An 18275-nucleotide genomic window follows, 5' to 3' on the forward strand; every position below is an offset into this window, starting at 1 on the left:
TTAAAAGAAAAAAAGAAATACATTTGACCTTGGAACAATGCAAGGGTTAGTCAGGGTTATCGATCCTCCTTGTACTTGAAAATCCAAATATAATTTTACAGTTGGTTCTCTACACTGCTGGTTTCCTCTGTACTGGAGGTTCTGCACCTGAGAATTCAACCATCTGCAGACTGCGTAATACTGCAGTATGCGTTTAGTGGGGGGAAAACCGATCTGCGTATTAGGTGGACCCATGTTGTTCAGGAGTTAACTGCAGAAGGTGCTGACTTCTGAAGGGGGGCAAAGTGGCTAGGTTCCCACAGGTCTGCTGGGAGGTGAAGAAAACTATGAGAAGATGATTTACAGAATGAGACAGAGTCAGGTGACTCATTCCCTTCAGGCTCTATCTTCTCTCTGCTTGGAGTCTCTAGGAGAGGACAAAATACATTCAGCACTGCAAACAAGTCTGCACAATTTAACAACCTGACTAATACCTGGCATGCTGCAGTCCATGGGGTTGCAAAGAGTTGGACTCGACTTGGCGACTGAACAACAACTAATACCTTTGCTAGGAACCAAGTCACTGCAACACCCCACCCAAATTGCACTAAAAAAAAAGCTTCTGCTGAATGGCCTAAGGGACAACTCCTTCAAATTTCCTAGAAATTCAATGTTTCAAGTTCAGTGAGACACACCCTTCACTTAGAGGGTCCTTGGTCTGAAGGAAGGCATTTTTAGAACACTGTGACTGCTCTTCCCAAGGTTTAACTAAATATTTCAAAATGACATTCTCAACTTGATCTTAAAAAAACACCCATAAAACTTCTGTGTATATATATGTATAAAGATGCAAAGAAAATGTCTGGTAGGATACGTACTGAATTGTTAGACTGAAAAGCACGAAGGATAAAACAGGACTTAAACCTTTCACTCTACAGGGTACGTCAGTTTTGCTTACTGTATCTTTTATTTACTTGTAAAAATTTAAAAATGGAGAAACTCTAGAGGAGCATCAAAAATCAAATTCTATAAAAACCATTTAAATTTTTAAGCATTTATAAGGGAAAAAACAATATAAAACTTACAGTAATTGCAAACATACTTTCATCTTCTAATGCACACTGTATTCGGTCTCTGGGGAAAAACAACACAAAATGAAAAAGCCTTATTTCACAAGAGAAATGAAATCACCATTAAGCTAACACACGCACAAACTTGCATTCCATCTGGGGTAACTTAGCTAACATGCTTTAAAAACAAGAATCAAGTAGTAAACGCCTTCTGACTCTTATATTGAAAAAAATAGTATTTACTAAAAATAAACACAATACAGTCTTTGAAGGCCACCTGCTAATGCATAAACTTAACTTCTGAATGTAACGTTTTCACATGGCCAAAATGAAAAAATACGATTTTCTCTTTAGGTATTCTCACTGGGATGAGAAAGCAACAGAATGAGAGCCAAAACCAAGGAGCACCTAAGAAAAATTTGATTAACTTCTCTCAGACTTTCTACCTGAGATACACTATCAAGTGTATCTGTCACTGTTTTCCTTAATCTATCTTCTTCTAAATATTGCTGTGTTTTTAACACTTTCCTTAAATCTTTACAAATATCCAATTTTTGATAGTTACCAACTTTATGATTTAATATTCCCCTCTTTCCTCCTAACTCACCTCTGACAACTAAAGGCATTAGACATGATAAGCATCATAAAATGGCAGAACTGCTAACTGCTAAGTCGCTTCAGTCGTGTCCGACCCTGTGCGACCCCATAGATGGCAGCCCACCAGGCTCCCCCGTCCCTGGGATTCTCCAGGCAAGAACACTGGAGTGGGTTGCCATTTCCTTCTCCAATGCATGAAAGTGAAAAGTGAAAGTGAAGTCACTCAGTAGTGTCCGACTCTCAGCGACCCCATGGACTGCAGCCTACCAGGCTCCTCCATCCATGGGATTTTCCAGGCAAGACTACTGGAGTGGGGTGCCATTGCCTTCTCCGATAAAATGGCAGAACGTATTTCCAAACACACCTCATTCTAACTTCTAAGTTAATCATCAGTTTATTTCTGAGTCCTACACAACTTTACCTATACAAAGAAGCCAGCAGCCTCCATGTGACCATCTCCTGTTGAAGAAGCCAGAGCATACTGGCTGTTTTTGAAAACTTCTGAAGTCCAGGTGTTGCTCGGCTCACTATTTTATTCAGTATATTTACCTGAATTAAAGACACAAATGTAAAGAGGTTTTCTGTAATTCTGAGTCACAACTTTGTATTTTTCAAGTACATAGTGCCAAAAGTATACATTTACATTACAAATTTTTCCTGTCTACTGCCTTTTTAAATTAAATGTAATATAACATTCCCACTAGAAAGGGCCTTACTTTGAAGTAAGGTGTGTCTAGGTGAGTGTGTATGTAGAAGTTTAACATATTCTAGACTTCAGATTCAACAGTAACAGTCATGAGTACATTTTTCTCCCTGTAGATCAACCCAGAAGATAGCTAAATCTAACCTATGCCTGATAAAATCATATATCATGAACCAACAGAGCAGAATGAACATTAAAAATAAGATACTTTCAAATTATCTGAAAAATTTATACCATATAAAAAACATTAAGAAAAATTCTCCTACTCTTTTCCTAAGACTCCTTTTCCTATTTGGAACCAGGCTGTTGTTCCATGTCCAGTTCTAACTGTTGCTTCCTGACCTGCATACAGATTTCTCATTTCTCAAGAGGCAGTCAGGTGATCTGGTATTCCCATCTCTTTCAGAATTTTCCACAGTTTGTTGTGATCCACACAGTCAAAGGCTTTGGCATAGTCAATAAAGCAGTTTTTCTGAAACTCTCTTGCTTTTTCGATGATCCAGCAGATGTTGGCAATTTGATCTCTGGTTCCTCTGCATTTTCTAAAACCAGCTTGAACATCTGGAACTTCACAGTTCATGTACTGCTGAAGCCTGGCTTGGAGAATTTTGAGCATTACTTTACTAGCGTGTGAGATGAGTGCAATTATGCGGTAGTTTGAGCATTCTTTGGCATTTCTTTCTTTGCGACTGGAATGAACACTGACCTTTTCCAGTCCTGTGGCCACTGCTGAGTTTTCCAAATTTGCTGGCATATTGAATGCAGCACTTTCACAGCATCATCTTGCAGGATTTGAAATAGCTCAACTGGAATTCTATCACCTCCACTAGCTTTGGTTGTAGTGATGTTTCCTAAGGCCCATCTGACTTCGCATTCCAGGACATCTGGCTCTAGGTGAGTGATCACACCTTTGTGATCATCTGGGTCATGAAGATCTTTTTTGTACAGTTCCTCTGTGTATCCTTGCCACCTCTTCTTAATATCTTCGGTTTCTGTTAGGTCCATATCATTTCTGTCCTTTATTGTGCTCATCTTTGCATGAAATATTTCCTTGGTATCTCTAATTTTCTTGAAGAGATCTCTAGTCTTTCCTATTGTTTTCCTCTATTTCTGTACATTGATCGCCGAGGAAGGCTTTCTTATCTCTCCTTGCTATTCTTTGGAACTCGGCTTTGGAACCCATTCAAATGGGTATATCTTTCCTTTTCTCCTTTGCTTTTGGCTTCTCTTCTTTTCACAACTATTTGTAAGGCCTCCTCAGATAGCCATTTTGCTTTTTTGCATTTCTTTTTCTTGGGGATGGTCTTGATCCCTGTCTCCTATACAATATCACAAACCTCCATCCGTAGTTCATCAGGCACTCTGTCTATCAGATCTAGTCCCTTAAATTTATTTCTCACTTCCACTGTATAATCGTAAGGGATCTGACTTAGGTCATACATGAATGGTCTAGTGGTTTTCCCTACTTACTTCAATTTAAGTCTGAATTTGGCAGTAATGAGTTCATGATCTGAGCCACAGTCAGCTCTCAGTCTTGTTATTGCTGACTGTATACAGCTTCTCCATCTTTGGCTGCAAAGAATATAATCAATCTGATTTCGGTGTTGACCATCTGGTGATGTCCATGTGTAGAGTATTCTGTGGTGTTGGAAAGAAGGTGTTTGCTATGACCAGTACATTCTCTTGGCAAAACTCTACTAGCCTTTGCCCTGCTTCATTCTGTACTCCAAGACCAAATTTGCCTGTTACTCCAGGTGTTTCTTGATTTAAATGCTCAAAATAGTTGGCTATTACTATTATTTCAATTATTCTTGAAGCTGTTTTCCTTTTCTTTAAAATAGACAACTTTTTGAGCAGTTTTAGATTCACAGCAAAACTGAATAAAGTACAGCGAGTTCTCATTACTTTCTGCCCCATATATACACACTCTTTCCCCCCACTATCAATATCCAGTACCTGAGTGGTACATCTGTTACAGTCAATAAAACTACATTGACATGTCATTATTACCCAATGTCCATAATTTACAGAAGGGTTCACTCTTGGTGCTGTACATTCTATGGGTTTTGACAAATGTATAATGATGTACCCATCATGTAATATCATTATAATGTGCTCAGTCTCGTACAGCTCTTTGCAACCCAATGGACTATAGCCCACCAGGCTCCTCTATCCCTGGAATTTTCCAGGCAAGAATACTGGAATGGGTTACCATCTCCTACAAATCCTACTTCTACTCATTAAATATCACTCCCCTAAAACTCTACTGTGCTTCATTTTCTATCTTTATCTCTCCTTGAACTCTGGCAACTGCGGATCTTTTTATTCTCTTTAAGTTTTCCCTTTTCCAACATATCATACAGTTGGAATCATGCCATATGTACCTTTGTATATCGGGTTTTTTCACTTAGTGATATACATTCAGGGTCCATCCTCAACTCTTTATGGCTTGATAGCTCATTACTTTTAAGGGCTGTGTAATATTCCACAGACTGGATGAGCCACAGTTGACTTACCCATTCTCTTACTAAAGGACATCTTGATTGCTTCCAAATTCAGGTTACTATGAATAAAGCTGCTATAAACATCTATGTGTAAGCTTTTATGTGGACATAAATCTTTTAATCTTTGGGATAAATATCAAAGAGTATGAATGCTGGATTATATGGCAAGAGTATGTTTAGTTTTCTAAGAAACTGAGAGATTATGCTCCAAAGTGCTATCATTTTGCATCCCCAAAAATAATAAATGAGAATTCATGTTCCACATCTTTGTCAGCATTTGGTTTTGTTAGTGTTTCAGATTTTGGTCATTCTAACAGGTGTATAGTAGCATCTTTTTTTAATTTGCAAATCCCTAATGACACATGATGTGTTTTAAAAAATTTTTTTCAATCTTCACTTTATATTAGAGTTGATGTTCAATGTCGTGTTAATATTAAACATCTTTTCATATACTTATTTGCCGTCTGCAGATTTTCTCTGATGAGGTGTCTGTTTACATGTTTTGTCCATTTTTTAATTGGATTGTTCATTTTCTTATGGTTGAGTTTTAAGTTCTTGGTATACTTTGGGTTTTCCTTTGTCAAAGTTGCAGAATCCTTCTGTCCTTAAAAGAAATACTGTAAGATTCTCAATGTGTAAAAAGTAGATCTGCTCTGGCTGACTTTCTAACTATCTCTAAGACATCCTCCTTAAACACAGGAAGGAAATTCACAAACTAATGTTGTTCAGAAAAAAACTTGATTACTGAAGTCTGACCAACAATGACGTGAAGTAACTTACCTGACTACTACAAATGTTCTCATACTCTTCTACAAGGTCAAAAACAGTAGTTGAAGAGTGTTTTAAAAAAGACTGCAGGAAATCAGAAAACATACTCATGGATGCTAGAACACAATAAACAGACAAATTAAGTGACATACTTCCAAGTCATTCTGTTTGTTTGAAAACTTAAAACACAGCTCTAAATACTTTCTTGAAACTACTGTGTTTTTTAAAATACATAATTGTGGTAAAATACACATAACCAAATTTATCATTTTAACCATTTTTAAGTGTTCAGTGGGAGAAAGTACATTCACAGAGCTGTGCCACCATAACCACCATCCGACCACAGAACTCTTTGCTTTTTGCAAACCTAAAACCCCAGAGAGCCAAGGCAATCCTGAGAAAGAACAGAGCTGGAGGCATCACACTTCCTGATTTCACACTACACAACAGAAGCTAGTATTCAAAACAGACACACAAATCAATGGAACAGAACAGAGAGTACAGAAATAAACTCCTACATATATAGTCAAGAAATATTTGACAAGGGAGCCATGAATACTGAATGGAGAAAGAATAGTTTCTTTAAATAAACAGTGCCAAGGAAACTGGAAAATCACATGCAGAAAACCAAAACTGGATCCCTATCTTACACAACTCATAAAACTGAACTTGAAATGGATTAAAGACTTAAATGATGACTTTCCTGGTGGTCAGGTTAAGAATCTGCCTGTCAATGAAGGGGATAGGGATTCCCCAGGGATTCCCCTGGTCCGGGAAGAATCCACATGACTCTCGACAACTAAGGCTGTGCATCACAGCTACTGAGTCTGCACTCTGGAGCCCATGTGCTGCAACGATTGAACCCTTGAGCGCTAGAGCCCATGCTCTGCAACAAGCAAAGCCATCGAAATGAGAAGCCCATGCATCGCAACTAGAGTGTAGCCCCAGCTTCCCCCAAGTAGAGAAAGCCCATGAGCAGCAATGAAGACCAAGCACAGCCAAAACTTGGAGAGAAAAAAAAAACTTATATGAAACCTGAAACTGTATAACGCTTAGAAAAAAACATAGGGAAAAGCTTTTTGACACCTGTCTTGAGAATAATTTTTGGATATGACACCAAAAGCACAAGCAACAAAAGCAAAAACTCAACAGGTGGGACTATATCAACTAAAAAGCTCTGCACAGCAAAAGATACAATCAACAAAATGAATTGGCAACCTATGGAATGAGAGAAAATATTTGCAAACCGTATATCTGATAAAAAGTTAATCTTCGAAATATATGAAGAATTCATAAAACTCAAAAACAAACAATACGATTTAAAAATGGGCAGAGGAACTGAACTGACATTTCTCCAAAGATGACATACAAATAGCTAACACGTACATGAAAAGATGCTCAACAACACTGATCAGCAGGGAAACACAAAACAAAACCATAGTGAGATATCACCACACATGTATAAGAACAAATATCACCAATCAATAAGAAAGAAATGTCAAGTGTTGGTGAAGATGCAGAGAAAAGGGAACATTTGTGCCCTACTGGTGAGAACGTAAATTAGTTTAGCCACTATGGCAAACAGTATGAAGGTTTCTTAAAAAATTAAAAATAGAACTACCAAATGATCTAGCAATACCACTTCTGGGTATATATTCAAAGGAAATGAAAACAGGCTAACAAAAAGGTATCTATAGGAACTTCCCTATAGATACAGTGGTACAGTGGATGGGAATCTGTCTGCCAATGAAGGAGACACAGGTTGATCCCTTGTCTGGGAAGATTCCACATGCTGTGGAGCAACTAAACCTGTGGGCCACAACTACAGAAGCCAATACCTACAGCCTGTGCTCCACGAGAGAAGCTGTGGCAACGAGAAGCCCGTGCACTGCAATGAACAGTAGTCCCAACTCCCTTGCCCCAACTAGAGAAAGCCTGCACATAGCAATGAAGACCCAGTGCAACCAAAAATAATAAATAAAAAGAAAAGGCAGCTGTACTCTCATTTTCACTGTGGCATTGTTCACCACAGCCAAGATAGGGAAAAAACCCAAGTATGCATCACCAGATAAATAGAAAAGCGGGGTGTGTGTGTATACACACACATACACACATACATATATGTATGTATGTGTATGTATATATATACAGGCCTGCCCTGGTGACTCAGAGGTAAAGAATCTGCCTGCTGATGCAGGAGACGTGGGTTCGATCCCTGGGTCAGGAAGATCCCCTGGAGAAAGAAATGGCAACCCACTCCAGTATTCTTGCCTGGCAAACTACACAGCCTATGAGGTCACAGAAAGAGTTGGGCATGACTTAGCAACTAAACAACAAGATATTAATACATACATAAACACACACACACAAAACCAGAATATTTTTCAGCCATGAAAAAGTGATCTGCTATTTGCAACAGGACAGACCCTGGATAAACCCTAAAGGCATTAAGTAAAATAAATCTAACAGCTAACAGAGAGACAAATACTGTACTGTATCACTCATGAGCAATCTAAAAAAGCCAAACTCAAAGAACCAGAGCCTGGAACGGTGGATCCCAGGGTCTCGAGGATAAGGGAATTGTGAGATGTTGGTTAAAGTGTACAAACTTGCAGTGAGCAGATGAGTAAATTCTGAAAATCCAACACACAGCATTGTTATCATCAATAAATCTGCACTACATAGTTCAAAGTTGCTGAGATGAGATCCTAAATGTTCTTATCACAGAAATGATAATTATATAATGTGAAAGTATCATGGAGGTGTTAGCTAACACTAATAATTATATTACAATATGCGAGTGTATCAAAGCAATATGTCATATACCTTAAACTTACAGAATGTCTATTTCAAAAAAACAAAAACAAAAAACTCTAACACTGTAACTCTCCATTCTCCCCTGTCCCTAGACCTCTGCAATCATTATTCCACTTTCTATGTCTATGAGTTTGACTACTCTAGGTGTCTCATATAAGTGAAATCATACAGTATTTGGTCCCTGTGCTACTGGCTTATTTCATCAGGCATAAAGTCCTCAAAGTTCATTCATGTTGTAGCATGTATCTGAATTATATCCCACTAAAAAGTATTTATCATATTTTATCCTTTACCCATCAATGGGATTTGGGTTCCTTCTATCTTTTGTTCACAGGGCTATGAACGAGGAAATACAAATCTCTTTAAAATCTGGTTTTCACTTCTTTTGGAATACACCCAGAGGTAGAACTGCTAAATCAAAAGATAATTCTGTTTTTAATTTTTTGAGGAACGACCGTATTGTTTGCCATAGTGCTGCACCATTTTGCATTCCCACAACTAACACACAAGAGTTCCAATTTTCCCATATCCTTGCCAACATTTACCATTTCCTGTTTATTGGGGGATTTTTTTGTTTTTGAGAGTAGCCATCTTAATGGGTGTGAGGTGCTGTCTCCCTGTGGTTTTGATCTGCATTTCCTTAATGATTACTACCTCCTTCCAGTGCTCAGTCGTGTCTGACTCTTTGTGATTCCCTGGACTACAGCCCACCAGGCTCCTCTGTCCATGGGATTTCCCAGGCAAGAATACTGGAGTGGGCTGCCGTTTCCTTCTCCAGGGCACCTTCCCGACCCAGGGACTGAATCTCCATCTCATGCACTGCAGGTGGATTCTTTACCACTTGAGCTATACTGAGCAAATTTTCATGTGCATGATAGCCACTTTTGTATCTTCTTTGGAGAAATATCTATACAAGTTCTCTGTCCACTTTTTAGGTGGATTGTCTTCTGTTACTGTTGAGTTGTAGTTCTTTTTATATTCTGAATATTAATTTTTTGATATATGACTTGCAAATATATTCTCACATTCTGTGGCGTTTTCACTCTATTGACTATATTTTCTGATCCATATTTTGATGTAGTCCAATTTATCTATTTGGTCTTCTCTCATCTACAAGTCTTTTAAGATTCCAAAGATATATTAGTTATTAGTCTGTCAACAATTACTTCAAAAACATGAGCCAAATTTTAAAACACCTGAATTATATTATAAGTACACCATAACAAAGTAACTGGGAAAGTTATAGCAGATCCTAAAACGACATGCTTTATTCAGGGGAAATATATACATCCTACTATAATACTGTATAATATCTAAGGCCTCAGCCATGGTTCATACTAAACATGAAATTCTTATATTTTATATATTAAGTACACAGCATTTTTGATGCTTATCACCGGCATATACTACAAAGGAGTAGTAGTCACCACATTGTTAAGAGAAGGGTGCTGAAATCAAACTGCTCAGTTTTAAATCCTGGTGCCATCACTTCCCAGGGACGGGGAAGCCTGGTGGGCTGCCGTCTATGGGGTCGCACAGTCAGACACGACTGAAGCGACTTAGCAGCAGCAGCCATCATTTCCTAGCCAGGTGAGCTCAAATAGGTTAATTTTTTTGAGCAGCTGTTTCCTTTCCACGAAAATGAAATCGTTATTGTATCTATTTAATGGACCATGAAATGAGTTAACGTGCACACAGTGGTAGCATACTGACTAGCACTCGTGTATGTTAGTCTGTGATGATAAATTAACGAAGAATCTATGTCCTAATGTGCAGGTACAAACACACTAAAAGCAAATGTTTTTTCCCAAAAGGGAATGGTAATAACCAGCCTAAAGTCAGAATGGTCACAATACTATTTGAAGAAACAGCATTAGCATTCAGGCCAAAATAAAACATGTCAACAATGTCAGATAAAAATTAAACAAAAAGAGAAGCTCTCTCAACAGCACAAGTTTGGAAAGAATAAAAGCATTAATGACTAGTCTAATAACCTAACAGGGAGCTATTTACACTGAAAAGATTAAATGGCAGGATGCTGCTCCAACTGAGAACTAAGGTGAGGTTCTCAACTTTCTAGAGTTACTATTGGGTTGGCCAAAAATTTCACTGAAAAACCCAAACAAACTTTTGACTAACCTGTTATCATCAAGTGGCACAGCCATTACCGTAACTAACAAGCATAACAAAAAATATTTTTAAATATTCAGGAATAGGAGATGATTTCCTTGATGTTAGTAAAATGGCAAACTACTGTGTTATAAACAAAGACCAAAGCTATTTTACCAGCTTCTCCAGGATCATCCTCTCGTAACATAACAGCACTGAGGGTAACGTCCTCGGTTACACTGTGGGGCTCTGCGTTTGTGAACAGCCCTGCACGCTGTGATGAGAAAGCAGTGGCCCAGTTACTGTCATCCAGGTTAGTCACCTAAAAGATAAAGGAGACACAGAAAAGTAATGTAGTTATTGCCACTGAGTGAATAAAGACTTTAATACTATTACATTTTTTTAAAAACACATGTGTTTTTCACTTTTAAAAGATAGCCACATGATTATTTTGTTAAGGATGTTATGGCTTTGTTTTCTTCTTTGCACTACTCCATGCTTTTATGCTCTAGTGAGAGTGTTAGTCACTCAGTTGTGTCCAATTCTTCATGACCCCATAGACTATAGCCCACCAGGCTCCTCTGTTCATGAATTTTACTCTCTAGGACTACTTCAAATCAATTTTTTAATTTGGGGAAATATTATGGGATGAATGACTCAGTTTCTTAAACATATAAATGGTAATGAAAAAAAAGGATGATTTAGAAACTTACAGATTTAAGTACTGGAGACATACCAAGCAAATGCAATATGTTAAAAGATTCAGGCATGAACAACAATAAAAATTTCCTTTAAATTAGTCTCCCCAAGGGAAAATGCTAAAGATGGGTGCCAGGACCCTATATATTAATGAGATAGTAACTATGGGCTGAGGAGACTTTAGCCTCAGCTATCACAAGACTGATTTCCTTCTGGGTACTCATCATCATTAGCACCCAGATCAAACTGAAAATCTTACACAGTAGTGATATTCTGCATTCATAAAAATGTTTTGTAGGTAGACACATGGTGTACACATGGTGTACTTAAAATCAACCAACGTAACAAATAATTGTACTTCCTTCAAACACCTCTCATAACTGATACTAAAATTGGCAAAACAAAATCAAGAAAACATTTTTTACTACAAAGTAACTTCCAAACACTCTGTGATAATCAATACATATTTACTCTATCCTGGCCTTTAGAAGAGTAATAATTTTACTATTAAACTTGCAGTTCTAAAGCACTAAATAATAAAACTCATCATCTTATGCTGAAACCTAGAAATAGTCAATTCACTTATGTTTTTAAGTGGAATAAGAATAAATGTTCCCAAAATAAACCAGCTTCATAACCAGAGTAAAACTGTTCAATGACTAGATCACTATCAGATACTAACACTCTAAAATATTTCAAAGATTGATTTAACCTTCTAAGACAAGGAGAGGTTTAATATGCAAAACCATTCCTTTGAAAACACATAATTTAGACAATTTCTGGTGTGTGTAAAACTCTGTTTTTTCAGTAACCACAGAGCCATTCCTGGTGTGTGTAAAACTCTCTGTTTTTTCAATAACCACAGAGCCAAATAAAGAGCCCTTTTCATCTTGTTCTTGGAACTAAATGAGCCATAACACTCTACTAGTCCGACAAAACTCTTTCGTTTTCATCTTCTCAGTTAGGCACAATTCGTTCTTTCTCTATAGTGTATTTTAAGCACGTAGGTCAGGTCATTCTGGATCACAGTCTATATGACATTTCTTTTGCTATTTTAATACTGTATCATAATGATTCCTGAAGAGTGTCTCACTTAACTTTTCCTCAAATTTTCTCTTTTCTCTCCTTTAATGCTTTGTTCTTCTTCCTTATGACAGTTTTCATTGATTACTCTTGGCCTCCTCTTCTATGCTTCAAAACAGGGCTCAGTTTTTACTGCCACTAGCAACCAATCAGTAAATCTGATCAGTAAACTGTCAGATTAATACATTTTATCTGCATCTAACTGCTGCTGGTGTCACAGTTTCCACCTATGACGTGAGATGCTTACGGGTCTCAGTTTTCTGGAAGTCTAACCAAAAAATGATTTCAACCTACATAACTGAGTTACTTTTATTATGAATAAGACTTCAATCCTCATAAAAAAATTTTTAAGCTAAATATCATACCATAGTTAAAAAAGGGAGAAAATTTCAGCCCCATTTTTCTACATACCATAGACAGATTTCCTAAGAACCCTGAAGACTGTGTAAGCCGGGGAGACCTCCCTCCAGTTGCAAGAATGCAGGATATATCTGGTTGCCTCAGTAAGCTCCGGCTTGGTGGAGTAACTACAAGCAACAAGTTAGTAAAAAGAATTTGAAGTGCATGAGCATTGATCATGACAATGAAACAAGCAAATAAAAACAAATAATTGTCATTTTTCGATTATTTAGATTCTAAGTGAATAAATACTTTCAATATTAACATTTCTATAATATAAAGATTTAACTTATTTTTCTAAATACGAACTTTTGGCACTACTGAGCCCACCAAAAAAAACTTTACTGCAAACAGAGATGCTTTCATTATAACATAACTGAACATTAAAAAAAAAAAAAAAAGACACTCATGAGTTCATGAGTTTATCAAATTCTAATTTTATAAAGCATACTATAGTATAGAAGACATGGGCTCTGAAGTAAGCAGATTATGATTTGCATTTTGGTTCCATTACTTACATTCTTACCTAGCTATTTTATCTGCTTTAATCAACTTCTCTAGGTCTCATGTTCAGATTTGGCAAAATAGAGACAATATCTACTTCACAGCTATCATGCAATTAGGTAAAGGCTTACACATGGTAAGAGTTCAACAAACAGTAAGTGCAATCCCTATTATTTGCTCTTAATTAAAAATAACTTAAAAATATAATATATATTATAGTATTAGCTGCTATTACTCTTATCATTATTAAATGCTTTAAAAGCAAAAAAATCTTACAAGGTTGTCGAAATGAGCTGGGAGTTCGGGGCATAACCTGGTTTCTTGGAGTGGTATTAGAAAAAATTTCATCTTGGGCTGCCCGAACTACAGGAAATGTTAAGGAAAGTTTTTCGTATAGAAAAAAACATCATTAAAGTTAGAATGAACCATATTTCAGTTCAGTTCAGTCGCTCAGTCATGTCTGACTCTTTGCAACCCCATGAATCGCAGCACACCAGGCCTCCCTGTCCATCACCAACTCCCGGAGTTCACTCAGACTCACGTCCATCGAGTTGGTGATGCCATCCAGCCATCTCATCTTCTGTCGTCCCCTTCTCCTCCTGCCCCCAATCCCCCCAGCATGAACCATATTTACACTATACAAAATATGGGAATGTTTTTCAAAGACAAGGTATTTTATAGCTACCATATTTTCTATGCAAAGAGTAAATAATTCCTTTTCCCCTTTAAATTCTAGTTATCAATTACTACAGTCTTGAACTAAGAGCTCAAGTCTTAGGTTACCACACACTGAACTAAGAGTTCTTAGATCTCAAATAATAAAGAAAATCTAATCTCAGCAAAAGCTAACCACAATATGATAGTTAGCAGTAAAATGGAACATCCTTATTTTCAAGGAAATATGAATCTCACTGAATTTCAGCATTATATTTACCAAATAACACATGGGGAGAGTTAAAAAAATTATTTTCCACAGTATTTTATTACAGCTGGTGTTTAACATCGCTCATGAAGTCTATAATGCTAATTCCAAACATGTTACAATTTCTATAATGATGCTTAAAATGCAAAGGATACGTAAAGCTCTTTTTTGGGCACTCTGTTTGCGTGCAGTCCGAGTCACCTCTGCCTCCCGGATCACAGGAGATGACATCTCTCCAAAGCCACTCCTAAAATGGCAATAACCAAATTCACGTGAATGAAATGAGAATGGAGCATTTGCAAAAAACTTTATCATTATGACTGAAGCAAAGGATCCTAAGTCAGTTAAGGCGCAGATCATCACAACTGCCAAGTCTTTGTTTTTTTGTTGCTAATACTTCTCTGACTCCAAATCCAGCTTATCTCTCAAAGTCCTGCTTAAATTTTACCTGCATAAAGTCTTCTCTGACTTACTTGTTAATTTTTTCCTCCTCTGGAATTATTTTAACACTTGGAATCTAAATCTATATTCTAACGGTGCTTTAAATAATTGCTTCGTGAAGATAAACCTTTCTTCGATGGATTGAGGAGGTTCCTAAAGTTCCAGGAACTCTTAAAAGGATGTTCTGTAGTCTCCAAAGTACTTCAAACCATGGATACCTCTATTTAAGCTGGTGACTTGGGAGACTAAGTAAAAAATAAATCTAATATATTGGAAAGAAATGATCCTTCAAGCTTTTCTTCCCAGAGAACACTAAGGGTGTCTCCTGTCTCAGCACTATTATAGTCACAGATGTATAGCCCAACGTCTAGAAAATAAACTGTATTATGAGATCTGTATCATAAGAATCTAATGTGTATTTCCTCCACTTAAAATCTTCAGATAGATATATCTGGCCTACAGAATCAAGTCCAAATTTCCTACAATGGTTTTTATAATCTGACCCCAGCTTACCAATTCAGCCACAAACATCACTTCCATACACACACACACTGCATGTGACCATTCAGCTACACGTTCATATCCTTACACCTTTGTACCCATGCTTCTTTTCAGAGGCCTACATTCACCTCTTTGTCTATCTGGTGAATAAGTCTTACTCATCAAACAGCTCCCTAGAATCTAGAAACACATATCCAGGTTGGCAACTTGGTTCTTAGCTTCCTTTGTTAGCTTCCTAACTGATCAAGTTCCTTAACCTCTTTTAGCCTCAATGTTATGTGTGAAAAGAGGATCACAGTAGCTACCCTCATAGGATTGTCCCTCATAGGATTGTTAGGATTAAAATAGCTAATATAGCATCACAAATGCTTACACACACACCCACACACACACACACACACACACACCCACCCACCCACCCCACCCCCCCCCGGCCAGAGCAGGACACGCGAGTTCGATCTCTGGGTCGGGAAGATCCCCTGGAGGAGGACATGGCAACCCACTCCAGTATTCTTGCGTGGAGAATCCCATGGACAGAGCAGCCTGGCCGGCTGCAGTTCCTGGGGTCGCAAAAATCGGACACCACTTAGCAACTGAACAACAATAATATATTTAAAGCGGTTAAGGCACTCGATGTAGGCTACTGCCACTATTCAAAGACCACCTAGAATGTACCCTCCTTTGAGAGGTCTTCTTGATACTTTCCATGACAAGAAGACTTCATTGCTCCATTTGTTTCCCCACAAAGTAGTACAAAACATTTATCATTCCGCACTGCTCCGCAATGTCTCCTTCACTATACATTCCCCGAGGCCAAGAACTTTGAATAACTCATCTTTATGCAGGAGCCTACCATAGTTCCGAGGTCACATAAAGATTAACTATCTGGTGTTGAAACCTGTAATCAGGAAGCCTAGGGTGAGAGCCCGTTCCGTCGCTGTCTGGCTTTGTGATCTCGGGCAGTAACTCAGCATCTCGAATGCCGGGCCACCTCCGACCTCGCCCACCCCTGGAGCCTAAGGTGTTGCGTGAAAAAGAGTAGATGGCAGAGTTGCCGTGGGAAACAGACTGCTATGCTATGCTATGCTGTCACTTCAGTCGTGTCCGACTCTGTGTGACCCCAGAGACAGCAGCCCACCAGGCTCCCCCGTCCCTGGGATTCTCCAGGCAAGAACACTGGAGTGGGTTGCCATTTCCTTCTCCAATACATGAAAGTGAAAAGTGAAAGTGAAGTCGCTCAGTCGTGTCCGACTCTCAGCGACCCCATGGACTGCAGCCTACCAGGCTCCTCCGTCCACGGGATTTTCCAGGCAAGAGTACTGGAATGGGGTGCCATTGCCTTCTCCGGGGGAACCAGATTATCATTAACTATATCCGTCCCCGGCCCAAGCGGCCTTTCTCCCTTAGCAGCAGTCTCCTAGCCGGAAAAGGAGGCCTAGGGTCAGCTTCCAGGCCCTCGTCTGCTTCCTCTGAGTCGGGTTTCACCTGTTTCATTCCTCCAACACGCTGGAGAGGAAAGTGACCGACTTCAGCCGTCACCACCAGAACTTACCTGTCCATGGCTACAGCCTTCTCCACCGAGAACTTCGCAAACTCACCTCCAGTTTAGCAACCGCGTTTCAGTCTACCCGCTCACCGGAAGTAAACCCTTCGACCCGGAAGCAAGTTTTCACGTTCTCGCGAGGGGTGGGAGGGGAAAAGAACCAACTTTCCCTTTAGGCGCATGCACAAATTCTTTCGCCGGCAGCCGCACTTTCGGTCTGCGCAGGCGCAAAGTTGGGTCGGCGATTAATGGCTCCGGGCTGGGCAGGACCGGACCAGGGGCGGGGTAGGAGTGGGGTAGGAGGCGGGGCCTGATCGTTTACCCGTGCTGCGCGGCTGCCACTTTGCTTGACTGACATTTGTGGGCGTGATCCAGGCACCGGGGTTCTACTGGAGGTCCTGATGTATATTGATGGTATAGAAAAACGTGAAGCCATTTCATCATACCCTGGACGTTGAATTCAGACGTGCCGGCTCTGCCCTACATCTTGGAGGTTCTTATATCTCTGACTGTACGCACCTTGTTTGAACTGTAGTGTAAACCGCTTAGTTTTTGAAACTGTTTTCCATAGTGGCTAATTATTCTTTACTTGGTATATTTCCCTATTAAGGGGAAAATGATCAGCCTGTCTTAAAAAGTATAAAAGGTGTTGGTATCGCCCTCTATTTCAAAATGCAGTAGTCAAAGAGCTGTATATTCTAGCCCTAAAGGAATACATTTGCGTTTTCCTTAGGCATTTGTCGACATATTCCACCCTAATCCTGGGCAATGTCGTTCCAGGAGGACTTCATACCTAATTCCTGCTGAGACAGCGTGGGGTTTTGAAAAAACGTGGCGTTGAGCTCCATCTAGGTTAGAAACCCCGGCGCTGCAGATTGCTTGCCTGTAAAACGGAGATAACGCGTTCATCACAGAGTTGTTGGGAGGATTAAAAGGAGATGTCAAATGTGCATTGCACATAGTAGTCATCGAAATGTTAATTTTCTCCTCCATCAATAACTACTTGAGTCTCACTCTAGTACCCTCGTTTTTCCCCATATTCTAATTTTTCTTGTACAAAAGAGTACTTGTCTCTTAATGGAAAATGAAATGTGGCCTTAATGTTTTTTTGTCAGTACTGGAATCAGGTTTATTCAAAGTAGGAGCCTGTTTCAGGTTCTTGCCATGTGTCCCCTGGCAAATGAATTGTAAAGTGTTTTATTTGTAAAATGTATTTGCAGTGATTGACCATAAGGCACACAGTAAAAGGGAAGAGCAGTTTGGAGCAAAGGATTACCTCCAAGGTTCAGTTCATATGTAAAGAGGGATCAGATCAGATCAGTCGCTCAGTCGTGTCCGACTCTTTGCGACTCCATAAATCGCAGCACGCCAGGCCTCCCTGTCCAGAACATTTGTGTAAAAAGTGTACCAGGAAACTACCCTGGAGGTCCAATTGTTAAGACTTTGCCTTCCACTGAAATGGGTGTAGTTTTCATCCCTGGTCAGGGAGCTCAGATCCCACATGCCTCTGAGCCAAAACAGCAACAACAAAAAAAGCCCAGAACATAAACAACAGAAGCAACACTGTAACAAATTCAATAAAGACTTTAAAAATGGTCCACATCAAAAAATTAACAATTAAAAGTGCCTCATTCAA

The 18275-nt window shown here is 39.0% G+C and overlaps 1 protein-coding gene across 2 annotated transcripts in view; it reads right to left on the minus strand.

Moving 5' to 3' along the window:
- Positions 1-16752, minus strand: part of NUP107 (nucleoporin 107kDa) — a 49186-nt gene extending 32434 nt beyond the window's left edge. Inside the window, exons 1-8 of one of the 2 annotated variants that reach the window (XM_010841561.1) lie at positions 16695-16752; positions 14310-14401; positions 13509-13595; positions 12741-12856; positions 10725-10869; positions 5634-5737; positions 2068-2195; positions 1065-1113 (exon numbers count right to left, since the gene is read on the minus strand). In XM_010841561.1, coding sequence (XP_010839863.1) covers positions 1065-1113; positions 2068-2195; positions 5634-5737; positions 10725-10869; positions 12741-12856; positions 13509-13595; positions 14310-14385 — 705 coding nt within the window. In that variant the 5' untranslated portion in view covers positions 14386-14401; positions 16695-16752. Of the gene's footprint in view, positions 1-1064; positions 1114-2067; positions 2196-5633; positions 5738-10724; positions 10870-12740; positions 12857-13508; positions 13596-14309; positions 14402-16648 lie in introns of both variants that reach the window. The other variant, XM_010841560.1, reaches the window with a different exon arrangement.
- Positions 16753-18275: the final 1523 nt, after the last annotated feature.

This window comes from Bison bison, unplaced genomic scaffold, assembly GCF_000754665.1.
Source record: "Bison bison bison isolate TAMUID 2011002044 unplaced genomic scaffold, Bison_UMD1.0 scf7180017864163, whole genome shotgun sequence".
Lineage (NCBI taxonomy): Eukaryota > Metazoa > Chordata > Mammalia > Artiodactyla > Bovidae > Bison > Bison bison.